This window comes from Prionailurus bengalensis, chromosome X, assembly GCF_016509475.1.
Source record: "Prionailurus bengalensis isolate Pbe53 chromosome X, Fcat_Pben_1.1_paternal_pri, whole genome shotgun sequence".
Lineage (NCBI taxonomy): Eukaryota > Metazoa > Chordata > Mammalia > Carnivora > Felidae > Prionailurus > Prionailurus bengalensis.
The window spans coordinates 17,902,940-17,919,009 of NC_057361.1; the positions used below are offsets into that span (position 1 = coordinate 17,902,940).

The 16,070-nt window shown below is 37.9% G+C and overlaps 1 protein-coding gene across 4 annotated transcripts in view; it reads left to right on the forward strand.

The window, feature by feature from the left end:
• CNKSR2 (connector enhancer of kinase suppressor of Ras 2) overlaps positions 1-16,070 on the forward strand; it is a 301,363-nt gene that overhangs the window by 209,865 nt on the left and 75,428 nt on the right. For 2 of the 4 annotated variants that reach the window (XM_043570940.1, XM_043570942.1), the window contains 2 exons: positions 257-346; positions 1,877-2,091. In XM_043570940.1, coding sequence (XP_043426875.1) covers positions 257-346; positions 1,877-2,091 — 305 coding nt within the window. The remainder of the gene's footprint in view (positions 1-256; positions 347-1,876; positions 2,092-16,070) is intronic. The other 2 variants (XM_043570941.1, XM_043570943.1) reach the window with 1 other exon arrangement.

Below are 16,070 nucleotides of genomic sequence, written 5' to 3' on the forward strand. Positions count from 1 at the left end.
TCCTAAGAAAGTAAACCTAGGCTATTCTTAATTATTTATAAAAGAATGCCTTAAGATTGCATTATCATCTGGCCAATTACTACAGGCAGTTTCACCTTCTGGCTCAAAACACACATTTTTCATCTACACAAATGCCAACCATAACGTTGCATATGGGTGAGTGTGTTTTGCAGACTGTAGCTAAAAATCAGTGTTAAGTTTGAGCGGACATGGGGAAGAAAAACAATGTGATGTGAATTTTGTTCTCTGTGTTTAGGCAAGCTACGACCTATATCTATGCCAGTGGAATATAATTGGGTGGGGGACTATGAAGATCCAAATAAGATGAAGAGAGATAGTAGAAGAGGTAAGTGTTCTAGAATTTCAGTGTAGGCTGGGTTGTTGGAACAAAAAGCAAATTTAAATGTTCTTTAAATAGGATGTTATGGCTTCAGTGGAAAACTTCATTCTGTCATTGACTTTATGATACACCCAAACCAACTCAGACCAGCATTTAACTATCTTGATATGGTATTAAATAGATATCTTCTCTGAATGTCTCTTAAGGGATTCAGGGTAGATAAGAACACTGTTAAAAAATAAATATCTGATTGTTATTTGAAAGTTACTATTTGGAAAACAAGGTCAGAAGTGTGAAACTGCATAAAAGAGTTAAGTTCAGTGAATAGGAAGAGATTGTAATCAGTCCCCATTGGTCCGCAATGCAAACTCATTACTTTTGTATTAGTAAAATCTTAAAATGAGCATTGACATACATGAGTAAAGCTAATGGAAACTGGGCCAGTGACTCTAATGAAAACCATATAGAAATGGAAAAAAAAATGCTTTGCTTTTTTTTCTCTTCTGTTTGCTGTTCAGGGTTATCTTCTTACTTGGGGGTGGGCTACACTTGAAGTATCTACCAAAAGTAAGTTTTTATGTTCACTTGTCCTGCTATTGAGGTGAGCCGTAAAGAGAGCTGCTGAAAGTCTCACTACTAAGTGGGATTTGACCAACTGTGGATATGGTAGGCTACTTCTGCTTTCAGAAATAGAGAGCCATAAAGTTGTAGATAAAAAATAAAACAAAGCAAAAAAGTATTCATAGAACCTCAGCTCATTAAGCTTCCTTCATAAATATTGAACCCATTTGCCTGTTATTTCTAGCCACTGTACAGAATTTGCCATACAGGGATAACCAAGCACGAATATTTGCTTTATTAGTTATTCAACACTGGTTTTATGGAGTGAGCGTTTCAGAAAATGTTAGTGAATACAGGAACATTGACAGATTCCTTTACATCTATGTATTCATTCCATTTTCCAAACTTTAGTTTCTAACTTCATTTGTTTTATAGAATTAATCAAGAAAAAATAAAAAGAGAAACGCTTATCATATGCCATTTCTGAGTCACTGTTTTGGGAGTTCATATGATAGTGCTATCTTGGGGGAAAAATGCCTTATGAAGTTCTAAGTGCTGGCTATCAGTGTAAGCATAGATTTTATGAACTGAGTTTCCTGATTCAGAATGTGGGCCTTAAGTTGTCCAAAAATGCTACCTAGTCAGTTAGAAGTCAGTGTTTGTCATCAATTTTAGCAGAATCCCACTGGGGGAACTTGTTAAAAATTGTATGAGCCACACACCCAGAACTACTGATTCAAGCTTCAGTGATTCTCATGTAGTTGGTCCAGAGATAAAATCTGGAGAAATAATCTATAGGCTATTTCTGATTGCCCTATGATCCCAAATAAGGTTCTCTATATTTTCACTACATAGGTATTTTATAAATAATCCAGTTACATTTCTGAAATGACATCTAATAGCACAATTAGGAGAGAATGGTAAATTTGGAATATTTGCATATTTATATTGGTGTATTTATCTGTTTTTATATAGAAAACTCTCTACTCCGATATATGAGCAATGAAAAAATTGCTCAAGAAGAATACATGTTTCAGAGAAACAGCAAGAAGGACACAGGGAAGAAGTCTAAAAAGAAGAGTGATAAGAGTAATAGCCCAACTCACTATTCACTGCTACCTAGTTTGCAAATGGATGCACTGAGACAGGACATCATGGGCACGCCTGTGCCGGAGACCACACTATACCATGTAAGTAAAATTTCAAAGACTCTGTGCTACAGCTTTTATTGGGAGCCTGGCAAATGACTCTTTGGGGGTAAATTCCAGATATTGTATGTTTATCCCTTTGCCAGATTTCGACAAAAGATCCTAAGTTTAGAAAATTTTTAAAAAACCTTGATGGCTTGATTTCTTCTTTAGTTCATCTGTTCAGTGAGTTCATATGTTGTACCAGGTTCAATTTTTTAATGAAATCATAGGCTCAAAGTGACAGAGAATGATAATTAATTAGTTGATTAATCACCTAAAATAATAAATAGTAAATGGATGGCTATCAAGTTCAAATTAAAGATAGGATTTTTAATATATTCATGATTTCATTTAAAAATGAGCATCACGGGGTGCCTGGGTGGCTCAGGCGGTTAAAGCATCGACTTCAGCTTAGGTCATGATCTTGCATTTCATGGGTTCGTGCCCCACATCAGGCTCTGTGCTGACAGCTCAGAGCCTGGAGCCTGCTTCCAATTCTGTGTCTCCCTCTCTCTCTCTGCCCCTCCCCTGCTTGTGCTCTGTCTCTCTCTGTCCCTCAAAAATAAATAAATGTTAAAAAAAATTTTTTTTTAATGAGCATCTCTTGGGGCACCGGGGTGGCTCAGTCAGTTGAGTCCGACTTCAGCTCAGGTTGTGATCTCATGGTTCGTGGGTTTGAGCCCCGTGTCAGGCTCTGTGCTGACAGCTCATACATAGGCTGGAGCCTGCTTGGGATCCTGTGTCTCCCTCTCTCTCTGACCCTCCCCTGCTCATGCTCTCTCTCTGTCTCTCTCTCTCTCTCTCTCTCTCTCTCTCTCTCTCTGTCTCTCTCTCTCTCTCTCTGTCTCTCTCTCTCAAAAATAAATAAACATTTAAAAATTTCAAAAACCAAAAAAATAAAAATGAGCATCTCTTACCTATTAGTCTTGGAGCATGGTGCTCAAGGCAAAACTGAGAACACATAGATAGCGCATTATTATATGGAGAGAAAGAAACACCAAGAGTTCTGATGTAAATTGATTGTTGTAATGGGTGGGTACAAGAAGTGTAGGAGCGTTAGGGGAGGGGGGCAGCCTTAGCTTTCTGGGAAAGTGAGAAAAGATTTAGAATGTGGAGTGTTTGTGTGAAGAGTGAAAGATAAGTAGCAGTAGTATGGGGAGAAGTATATGGAAGTGCACCACATTCTCTTGTGTGAGAATATGGTATGTTCCAGGGACTTCATGATGCTCAGAATTACCAGTTCACTAAAAACAGAGGGAAAGCACATGAGGAGGGGCCAGTAGATGGGCCTAGAGAAGTAGGCAGGGCTTAGATCAGGAATTTCAAGATAAAGTACTTAGGCTCTTTCTTGCAGTGAAAAAAAAATTATTGAAGAATTTTGAACTGGGGACTGAAATGATGAGAGTGGCTTGTTGTATCCCTCTGTTGCATAGCACTAATGAAGAGGTAGGAGGCCAAAGTCAAAGCCATTATACCCAGGCTAGGTGGATGATGAGAAAGTAGGACAGTAGCACTGTGGAGACTGAGAATCTTGTTAGCCAGAACATTCAGTTAACAAAATCAACCCATTGTATGCCATTTTCATTAAAAGGGAATTTGTTGTGCCAATGTAACTGTAGCTTCTTACTAGGAGCCCTTAAAAAACATGGATTACAAGTTTTTAAGTAATTTCAACAACTCTTCTTGGTGATCAGAATATTAAAAATTTTTAATCTGTCACATGGTAGAAGGTATACCATCTAGGTATATAAAGTGTGTAAGATTTAATCATTTATACTTGAATTACTTTTCTCAGCAAATCTTTTAAATCATCTTCTTATTCTATAGCTCTCTCATAAAACTAGAGTGTAGAAAAATATCTTCATTTATTTGGGTTGAAGTAGGAGAGCAGTTAGCACTCCTAGGTATTCATTCTGTACCCTCTCCAAGCGTCTTCCCCTCTAAGAGAATAATGCCTGTCTCAAAACCTGATCCCCTAAGTGACTGACAAATCAAATGATTATATTTGCCACAAACATTCGTAGTCAGTCTGAATCTTAGTTGCGTGAAGGGGACCACTTTCGCTCTCACTGTCAGAAATGCTGTCTGAACACCAGGCTCCCTCTAGAATCTAGTGCTCCAGTCAAAAATCCTAAACATGAGAGACAGCTGATCTATTCAAGAAGGAAGTTGGTAGTGAGAGATGGGACTCAAAAAGGAAGAAGAGGCCACTTCACCCTGAGCATGTAAACTATTGAAGAGGTTGGATTTATCCTAAAAGCAGCAGTAAGCCATTGAAGGCACTTTTAAACACTCCCCCTGTGCCATCCTGTCGTGCACATCTGGACAGTAGTATACTGTGAGGGAAGAAAATAGATGAATGTTGTGGATTGTGGTTTTACCTTATGGAATATAGTAAAAAGTGAATCAAACTGGTAATCAGGAATATCCCTGAGTATTGAGTATTGTAGAGGAATATAAACTGTTACCACTTTTCTGAAGGGCATTATTTAGTTACATGTTATCAAGAGGTAGGTCTAGTAACTTCACTTCTAGAAGATTATTCCAAGAAGGAAATCAGTCTCCTTTTGCCTCCTACTTTTATTAATGTGTCCTGAGTCTGTAAGAAGGTATTTCTAAGACAGGTGATATTTATCCCAACTAACTTTTGACAGAGGGACAGCATGTAAGGAATATTGTTAATTATGTCAGGGGGTGGGGAGCAGGGGAGTCCTGCATTGTAACACTGACCCACTAATCCCGTAGTAGAAGTATTGACACTTTCTAACTCTATTCCTTGTTTTAAAATAATTGCTAGCCCCAAAATGTATGCCTAACCAATGTTCAAATGCCTATAACCAACATTCAAAGGAGAAAACATTTATTAGTGAGGTTTTCACTAGGCTCTGAGTTCCCTTGAGGACAGTTATCAAGGGAGCTTCCACATTTATTGTCTTTCAAACCTCATAACAACCTCATTTGCAAATGACAAAACTCAAACTCAGAAGGATTATATGATTTACCCAAAACTGTGTTGCAAAAAGTGTGAGCGTAAGGACTGGAACCCAGATCACCTACTCCAGTGATCTTTGCACACTCTACCCTGCTTCTCTGTGCATGGTAGGATTCCTTCCACAAATGAATTTATGCTTTAACAACTAATTGAATGAATTTTCAAAAAGTTTAAGAAACATGTGTGTTCATATGTTGATTTTGATAACATTTTCAGTACCTGGATTGATTTGTACCCAGATTTCTCTTTTGCTCTGTGTTCCTATTTTTTATTAAGTTCAGAAAAAACATACAGAGGCACTGCTGTTATAAAGCACAAGTAGTTATTTGGCATGATATATTGCTGAGACTGTGGAAGATTGTAATTAAAATTGCCTGGACCTTGGAGACAAAACAACATACACTTAAATGATTGCTTTTTATATTTTGCAGGAATACTTGGTTGTTTTTGTTTATACACACCTATTTAAAAATTAAAGTATTTTTCCTTATGTTAAATTGTCCTAAAACAGAAGATCAATATCAGTATTTCATCACCTTCATGATGAACCACTCATCTTCATTCTTACAGTTATTCATTTGGATAGCACAGCCATTTTGAATGGAATGGGGCTGAAGTGGAAGTGGACTATGAAACCTGAGTACTGAGTTTCATAGACTGCTATCTCTGTTGTAATATAGTAACTCCCTGTGCTCTGGGTTCAAATTTAGAGAAAATTTAATTGAATTTAATGGCAGGATTATATCAATTTTAAATACCCTTTAAACAATTTACGAAAAGAATGGTGTGTGTGTGTGTGTGTGTGTGTGTGTGTGTGTGTGTGTGTGGCAGAGAGGGAAGACGGGGTTCCCTCTAAGCAGAACCAGATTATAATCCCCAGTGGTCTGTTTTGGAAGGCAGCTCAATAAAAATACACAAAACAAGGCAAATACAATTTGGTTTTACTGTTTGACTCATTGCGCTTTGCAATTATAGCAGAAATGTTTATTTCATAATAGAGAAGATTGAGACATCTGTGGTATTGTAAAATACACAGATTTTTATTAATTACATATATTTGTTATTCCAGTTTATATATTTTTCTTAAAGTTACTTAAAAGGAAATCACTCACTATGCTCTAACCACCCTGATCATCTACTTTTTGACATGCTGTGCCCTATACTGAAACTGTTTTTACCCCTTTTTCCCCTCCTGGCTGACTTCTATCTAAATGTGAAATTACACAGAGGCTTTGCACGATTACTACTACCCTAAACTAAATCAGCTTCTTCTATTACAATCTCTTAGCACTCTCTATATTTTCTTCAAAACCTTTTTTTATGATTTGTAAGTATATGCCTAGTTATGTGATTGTCTGCCAAGTGTCTTTCTCCCTTGTACATAGTAGGGAGGACATGTCCACATGCATGACAGAAAAGGATAGCTTTCCCATTTTGTTCAGCATTATATTTCAACACCTAATATAGGTATAGTAACTTATAAATGCTCAGTAAGCATGTGATGAATAAATGAATGAATGAGTAAATGTGACAATAACTTCATTGCCTGTCTCAGGATATCTCCATTGTTGTCCTCAGCCTGCAAACAGCTACCTCCATGTCGTAGGCCAGCCCTGCTCAGCACAAACAGGCCTTCACTTGGAATGTATGCATAATGGGAATTCCCAGGAACTTATTACCATAGGCTCAGTGTCCCATGTGCCAGAGGAGAGTCCTAGGACTCTGAATATCCTCTCTCATGTTTATCTAGTCCACATTACTAAATTCTGCTTTGGTTCTTGCTTCTTATTCATCACTACCATCTCATTATGGAGGTCGCAATATACCTTTCTGCCAAGCATGTTACTTTTTGAAAAGACTGTAATTTTATTTTACCTACTCACTGATTCTCTGTCTGAAAATGTAGGAGTTGTTAGCTACCAAAGCCCTCATCTGACCTTGAGAGCAAAGGAAGAAAAGCCAGACAGCAGTGTGTGTGTGTGTGTGTGTGTGTGTGTGTGTGTGTGTGAGAGAGAGAGAGAGACAGAGACAGAGAGACAGAGACAGAGACAGAGGGAGTAGGAGAGGGAGAGAGAGGGAGAGAGAGAAATTGAAATGTAGTGATAAGCTGGGAATGCAAATTGGTGCAGCCGCTCTGGAAAGCAGTGTGGAGGTTCCTCAGAAAATTAAAAATAGACCTACCCTATGACCCAGCAATAGCACTGCTAGGAATTTACCCAAGGGATACAGGAGTACTGATGCATAGGGGCACTTGTACCCCAATGTTTATAGCAGCACTCTCAACAATAGCCAAATGATGGAAAGAGCCTAAATGTCCATCAACTGATGAATGGATAAAGAAATTGTGGTTTATATACACAATGGAGTACTACGTGGCAATGAGAGAGAATGAAATATGGCCTTTTGTAGCAACGTGGATGGAACTGGAGAGTGTGATGCTAAGTGAAATAAGCCATAAAGACAAAGACAGATACCATATGGTTTCACTCTTATGTGGATCCTGAGAAACTTAACAGAATCCCATGGGGGAGGGGAAGGAAAAAAAAAAAGAGGTTAGAGTGGGAGAGATCCAAAGCATAAGAGACTCTTAAAAACTGAGAACAAACTGGGGCGCCTGGGTGGCGCAGTCGGTTAAGCGTCCGACTTCAGCCAGGTCACGATCTCACGGTCCGTGAGTTCGAGCCCCGCGTCAAGCTCTGGGCTGATGGCTCGGAGCCTGGAGCCTGTTTCCGATTCTGTGTCTCCCTCTCTCTGCCCCTCCCCCGTTCATGCTCTGTCTCTCTCTGTCCCAAAAATAAATAAAGACGTTGAAAAAAAAAAATTAAAAAAAAAAAACTGAGAACAAACTGAGGGTTGATGGGGGATGGGAGGGAGGGGAGGGTGGGTGATGGGTATTGAGGAGGGCACCTTTTGGGATGAGCACTGGGTGTTGTATGGAAACCAATTTGACAATAAATTTCATTTATTGAAAAAAAAATAAAAATAAAACCCTTTAGATAAAGAATGATTAGATTCAGGTCTTTTTTTTCCTTGATATGATATACATATGACAACTTGCTCTCACATTAAAGCTGCTGTACTAAATCCATAAACAAAATAATAATTTATTTTAAATCTACATGCTGACATGCCAGAACAAGTAAAATTTGATTATGGATCCATACAACATGCAGGTATAGTTTCATAAACTGATTAATTTAAAATAGATTTAGAGTAGGTGTTCAAAAATCTGGATAATCTTTTCATAACATTCCAACATTTATATGGTTTGTCTTAGGATATAACAGCAAACATTCATTTGTTGTTTTACTTCTGATAATTACTTTTATCCATCCTCTTCAACTTGTGAAGGTATTTTTGGTGGAACTCCTGGAGGAAGGAGGTGGAGAACGGTCAAAACACTTTTTTTAACTTAACATTATGAAACAGACACTATTCTAAGTAGTTTATAAATCTTAACTTATTTAATCTTCATAACAGCCTTATGAGGAAGGTGCTGGTGTTATTCTCATTTTACAGATTAGGAAACTGAGGCACATGGATTAAATAAATAGCAAGTGGTACAGCTGGAATTTGAACATTAGCACTGTGCCTCTTACCATTCTATATTGCCCCTCAAAAAAATAAATAACATAATTTAGCAGAAACTCTACAGCAATTCTAGTAGTATCAACCATGTGTAAAGCTCAATCTAAATAGTGTAGAATATATATTAACTAATAATAATGCAACTGCTGCTATTAATGAGGGCTAACATTTATTGATTGCTTTCTCAGTTCCTATCCTAAGAATTTATACACATTATCTCATTGAATCCTCAAATTGACCTTGTGAGGTTGCTACTATTTTTATATCTATTTTGCAGAACTGAAACACAGAGTTTACCTTACTTACAGTCACACAGCTAGAAAGTAGCAGACTTAAGATGTGAGTTCAAGCAGTGTGGCTCCAAATTTCACATTTTTAGGTGAATAACGCCATTTCTACTCATAAGTGTCTTACCATCTATTAGAGAAGACAGACCTATTATCACAATGATGCAAACTATGCTATATTGTCAAGATATAAACATTTATAATGAAATTTATCTGTATTCATAAAGGTTAGTTTGTCTAATCACTACCTGACTTGGCTGCATTGTTTCAGGATCAATGAAACAAATAAATTTTGGTGGCTAAAAGCCATCTCTGACCTAACAGTTGTTTATAACAACCACTTTTTCTGCATTTTTACTTTACTCACTTGGACAGCAGCCATAGTACAGTGTTACATGATGTTTTCTTCACCAGGGTGCATGCAGACATGTTAGATATACATTATAAACATTATTGTATTCCCATTTGTATGTTTTCTTTGATTCCCTATGGATGACTTGATTATTTATAGAGTGTTAATGTCATATTAAGAGTAGTTTAGGGCACCTGGGTGGCTTGGTCGGTTAAGCGTCCGACTTCAGCTCAGGTCATGATCTTACAGCTCCTGGGTTCAAGGTCCTCATCAGGCTCGGTGTTGACAGCTCAGAGCCTGCAGCCTGCTTGGGATGCTGTGTCTCCCTCTCTCTCTTTCCTTCCCGCACTCACGCTCTGTCTCTGTCTCTCAAAATTGAATAAACGTTAAAAAAAATTGATTTTAAAGAGTAGTTTTAGCAAAACCCTGCACAGGAACAACCTGGACTGTGAAAAGCCTTTCCTGTTGGGCCATTTTACCAGAGCAGTGATTCTTCAAGTACAGGCAATCCTTGGCAAAGGGCTCCTACTGGCTGATGCTTGATGCAGTGATTCTTATGGGCAAATAACACATTTCACAGACTTTCATTTTCACTTGTGACTGGATATTGCTTACTAGTAACCTACAATATAATTGTAAAAAGTTACAAGTTAAATAATCTTAAATAATGTATTGATAGAGTTTACCGAATATTCTAACTCACTGTTTCTCCAAGAAGCCTGGTATCCATGCAGCTGAGGGTGTAATTGAGCTATTACTATACAAGCATGAACAAATGTAGACAGTTCAGGTTCCTGCCATTTTCAGGTGGAATGCTATATTGATAATGTCATTAGGATTTGTTTTAAGTTATCTGTAGTTTTTGGTTGCTGTTTCCTTTTCATTATAAACTATGATTAGATTTCATCACTTTTGGTTTTAGTTTGTTTTAGGTTGCTTGCTCTTTTACCTTCTAGCATATGATTCACATTACACATGATTTTCTAAAAAATGATACTATGAATCATCCAGACCACATGGTACTTATACAGTCATAAAGTGGGGACAAATGGACCATCGAGTCTGTTGGTCTGTCTTAGGGGGCCACAGTCAAAAACTGTTAAGACCCACTACTTTAGATGGAAGCCAGTCTTTTCGGTTTCATGTTTGAACAAATGTAGGTTTCCTTCTGCTAGTTCCTGGTTAGATAATGGCTGTCAGGAAGCACAACACCAAATCTGGCTTAATTAGTGAGGCATCATGCAAAACAGGACACAAAACAAATGAATTAGGAATTACTGAGTTGAAATTTATTAAATTTGAATCTTATTACAAGTTCCTTGTTGCCTTTGGAAAAATAAAACCTAAATTCTGAGGCGAGGTCTCTGACTTGTTGTTAAGGTCAATATTTGGAGATATACCTGCCTTGATCAGAGAGGTTAAAGAAGCCCCATTCTCTCATGTTGTAGACCTATGTCGTCCAGCTTTCTAGCCACAGAAAAATTTCCTCAAATTTTGTTGGCAGTAGGCCTTTTTCACTCTGATAATCATCTCACCCACATTACTTCACCACCATAACTCCTTTAATCAAACATGTCAAGTCTAATAAAATGCCAGGTAAAATTATTTTACCCCTAGAACTCTTTAAAGCCTCTCCTGGTTGAAGGACCATAATCTATATCAAATTATTTTCTTCACTCAACTCCTAAAATCTATTACCCCCTTGATGGTTTTAGCATCCTCCAATTCCACAAAACTATATATAGGCCTAGTGATTCGTCATGTATACACAAATCTCATCCAAAGATTCCTCTTTTGTTTTTAAATATGAAATTTATTGTCAAATTGGTTTCCATACAATACCCAGTGCTCATCCCAACAGGTACCCTCCTCAATACCCATCACCCACCCTCCCCTCCATCCCACCCCCATCAACCCTCAAGTTTGTTCTCAGTTTTTAAGAGTCTCTTATGTTTTGGCTCCCTCCCTCTCAAACCTTTCTTTTTTTTTTTTTTCTTCCCCTCCCCCATGGTCTTCTGGTAAGTTTCTCAGGATCCACATAAGAGTGAAAACATATGGTATCTGTCTTTCTCTGTATGAGTTATTTCACTTAGCATCACACTCTCCAGTTCCATCCATGTTGCTACAAAAGGCCATATTTCATTCATTCTCATTGCCACGTAGTACTCCATTGTATATATAAACCACATCTTCTTTATCGATCCATCAATTGATGGACATTTAAGCTCTTTCCATAATTTGGCTATTGTTGAGAGTGCTGCTATAAACATTGGGGTACAAGTGCCCCTATGCATCAGCACTCCTGTATCCCTTGGGTCAGTTCCTAGCAGTGCTATTGCTGGGTCATAAGGTAGATCTATTTTTAATTTTTTGAGGAACCTCCATACTGTTTTCCAGAGCGGCTGCACCAGTTTGTATTCCCGCCGACAGTGCAAGAGGGTTCCCGTTTCTCCACATCCTCGCCAGCATCTATAGTCTCCTGATTTGTTCCTTTTAGCCACTCTGATTGGCATGAGGTGGAATCTGAGTGTGGTTTTGATTTGTATTTCCCTGATGAGGAGTGACATTGAGCATCTTTTCATGTGCCTGTTGGCCATCTGGATGTCTTCTTTAGTGAAGTGTCTATTCATGGCTTCTGCCCATTTCTTCACTGGGTTATTTTTTTCGGGTGTGGCGTTTGGTGAGCTCTTTATACATTTTGGAGACTAGCCCTTTGTCCGATATCCCAGACTACATGTCTGCATCTCTTGGCCCATACCTGGTATGGCAATGAAGTTTAAGGCACAGTTGTTGACTACTGTTCCGTTCTAGTTTCTTGAAGGTAACTTTTTGAAAAACAGTGTTAAATTGTTTGCAGCCTTCATGGACTCTTCATTGGCTTTTGGCTCAGGCAGCAACTGGCAGTGGGCCAAAGGTCACTGACTGAACCTAGAATCTCAGTTGTAAACTATATTGCTAAATCTGTTTTTTAACATCTCTGCAAATATCAGGCTAAGCCAAGAACAGGATCCTAATAGGCTTGAACCCAAAACCATGTTGAGAAATATATCAGTGTTTCAGTTCCTTTTCTTAATGTGAAAATAATTTTAAATTAACTAGATACAAACTTTCCTCCTATAAGAAAGAGTAGATTAAGTTATCTTCTCATATTTCCTTTTATTATAAATTTGGAGTGGCCTCAAGAGAGAGTGGTTCTAGTATTTAACCTCCTCTGGATAAAAGAAGAGAATTGTTTTTTCTGAGATTCAGATGGCCAAGAATAATGCTGTACATATAGAACATGAGCTTAAAGTCAGCTGTATGAACCTAGACACATTTCTGAACCTCAGTTTCTCAGTAAAAAGAGGATAATACTTACCTAACATGACTATTTCACAATTAAATCATATGTTGTGTATAAAGTTTTTTTCACTGCACTGGGTACATAGTAACTACTTTAATGCCATATGGAACAGAAATTAATCTGTATACATTGGAAGGGAATTAACTTCCTGTCGAGAAAATCAGAAAGCTTTCTAGGACTAAAATGTGTGTTTTCTTTGGACATTAATGAGTGTAGCAGTTAGGGTTAAATCAGGGAAAAAGCACTAAGTGACATGGAATAAAGGACTAGATCTTACTCATTTGAGGAGCTGGTTAAGATGCCTCAGCACAGCCAGTGATCATGAAGAAAATCTGGATGTGAAGCCAGGGAGAGCAAGATAAACTAGAACCCATGAGCACAAACTTGAGCCTTGCCTCCAACTTCAACAACAAAGCTGATGCCTTCCACCATGGAGATTCACAGGCTCCCAGTCCAGCACTTCAAGGAGCTGAAGTTGTGGGTTCAACTGCTGACTCATGCATACGAACAAGCAGCTGAACAGTGACAATGTATGTGAGCCACAGCAGTGACTGACATCCTACACCAACCTTCAGAGCATAAGGGCTGCTGCCTCACTTGTGTTCTCCAAAGTTCACACAAATTTATTTGTGGCCAACCCAAACTAGAACCATATAGAGAAGGGAATTCTGAAACACATACTTCCAGCTTTGCTAAAGTGGCACAGGAGGAAGCCAGCACACTGAGGTTTCCTTTTCTGTGGCCACTGTAGGTGCCTACCAGGTTAAATCTTCTTTGAAAATTGTCTAAGGACAGCCCGTATGAACATCAGTGGTAAAGTGAAAAATTCTAAGTTATCATAAATCTGGAATGAACTCAGGGGACAGCCCACCTCTCTGAAGGTATCATCCCTATAGCCCACTGACTTAATCTTCCAAAGCATATACTGGAAAATCCAACTTCAAATTGTCATTTATCTATCTTTAATCAAGAAATTGACTAATAGAAGTAATAATTAGGATAACATGTCTAATCTACCTGAAGGGGTTTGTACTTAATACAATATGTCTAACAGTTCCTTAAAGAATCTCTTTGCATACTCTGAGGAGGAGTACCACAAGGCTGATACCTGGACCACGTTACCTTAGCCACTTGGTGAATCTCCTTCACATAGTTGCATTGCATCCGGTCCTCATTTTGTAATCAGATGACTACCCTAAGAAACAACCATATGAAATCCAATTCTTTGTTTACTATGAAAATATTTTTAAGGATACTGTGTTTTCAACTCCTTTGTGTCCTCCCCCATATATGTTTTTATAATTGGCTAAAAGCATTGGCTCCCTGTGATAACAATGTATGGAAAATATCTGATACAGTATCTGGCACTGCAATAGTACACAAATATTCTAAGTATCTTTCCTTCAACCATACTCCCAAAATGTCCTCACCAGTGGGATGAGAACAAGCCAAACCTAGTCTAGGTACATTTAAGGCAACCAGTCTAGAGAAGTGGCAGCAAACATCAGGCCCTGTAGAAATCTAGTTTTTCATATCTGAGCTTGCATAAATTGCTTTCTTTCTCTTACTCAGTCTTCTCATTTACAAGATGAGTGTAACACTGCAGAGAGGACTCTGGAAAATGCCATCTAAATTGATACCATAATGATGATTTGATTCCTGCTGCAAACACAGAATTAAAAAAAAATTCCCATCAAGTCCTTCTTTCCCTTCTGTTAGATAAAAACAGTTTTGCTTTCTTAGTCTCAAAATTGTGTGCTACTAGATGGCCTACTAGATGGTTCAGTATGGAAGAGAAGGATCATATTATTTACCTTTTCAACTATTTTATTATCATATAGAATGACTTATAAAACTTTCTAAATTTAATTTTTATTTTTACCCAGTATTCTCTTTGAAAGATTTTCTGATACAAAAAAAAAAAAATCTCCAGATCAAGGAAACTGCAGCAAAAGTAGCAGATGTAGAAACATTTGAAGTGGTTGTCTTGGAGAGTTTGTCTAGTCTATAAAAGCAACAATCTCAGAATAAGAGCTCAATAAAAACATACTCTTAGCCATAAAGGTATTTAGATAAAAGCTAGCATTCTTGGAATCCATTACACTGACATGGCAAAATTTTCATGTTGGAAAAATCTTACAATATATCAGAGCAACAAACCTAAAAATAAAAGTATCCAGAAAAAGCTGGTTAGTTTCATATTCTTCTAAGCCAGTAAGTCAGTAGCCAGGAAAATTTTTCAATAATTATGATTCAGTAATATCATTGCTGACATCATTATCATGCCATATACAGTGTCTTCCTTTGGGATTGTTAGGCTTTGTGCATCTTCATAGAGGTGACTATTTTTATATTATTTATTTCTCTTTTCTTTTACATATAATTTATTTCCTTGTCACTAAGTAGTCTTCAGAAGGAAAATCTGGTTCTCTCAGTTTTTTCTGATCATAAAGGTTTCTTTGTCACAAAAGATGGGTGAGCCTACCCTGATTTCTTTGACACCTAGATGTTGACAGTTTGTTAAATGGAAGTGTCAGGAGCAAGAACTGCCCTAACTCTGCTTTTCACCTGTTTAGACTATCTGCCTCCATCTTGTGCAAAATCTGTGTTCATTATACACATTAATCAAGCACCCCAAAATAGCTGTATGTAATATGGCTGGCAAGAAGTTATTTCCATACATAGTGGAGCTTTAGCGTAAACTTAAGCGCCTTTCAATGAATAATCTAGCATTAAGTATTAAGAGTGACACTGATTATGGGTATACATGATTCCTGAAACATCAGTTATTGGATATACATTAGTGACTAAGGAAAAATGGCTATTTTTCCCTTCATTTTAAAGTCAGAATCATGTACAGTTAATGATCTAAGAGATATTCTAAGAGCATTTGGTCCAAATCCCCAACACTGCAGATGAAGAAATAGAGGTCAAGAATAGTTCAGTGACTTGACTGCAATCATAGAGCTGGAATATGGGCTAGAATATGAAGAACTAGAAGTCAGGTCTCCTGATTCCTACCACATTGTTGCTCCAGTGGTACAAAGCATTCCATTCTTGGTGAAATATAAATTTTCCAAGTGTGTCACTCCAGCTGGTGTGTTGAGAATAAACTGAAGGGGCTGAGGCAAGTGTGGGCACAGAGAGTGAAGATGTGATTTGGTTGATTCCAGTGAGAGATGACAGTGGCTTACCCCTGGGCTCTGAAGTCGAAGTGCTGAGAAGAGGTTGCACTCTGGATATGTTTTGAAGGGAGAGTGGACAGAATGTGCTGTCAGATTACATATGAAATGCCATAATGCATAGCCTCAGTGTCCTGCACACATAGGTGACTAGTAACTGTTTGATTTCATGCTTTCAACAGATAATTTTATGTCACGTCCTGTGCTAGGAGCTGAGTATAGCATGGTGAGCTAA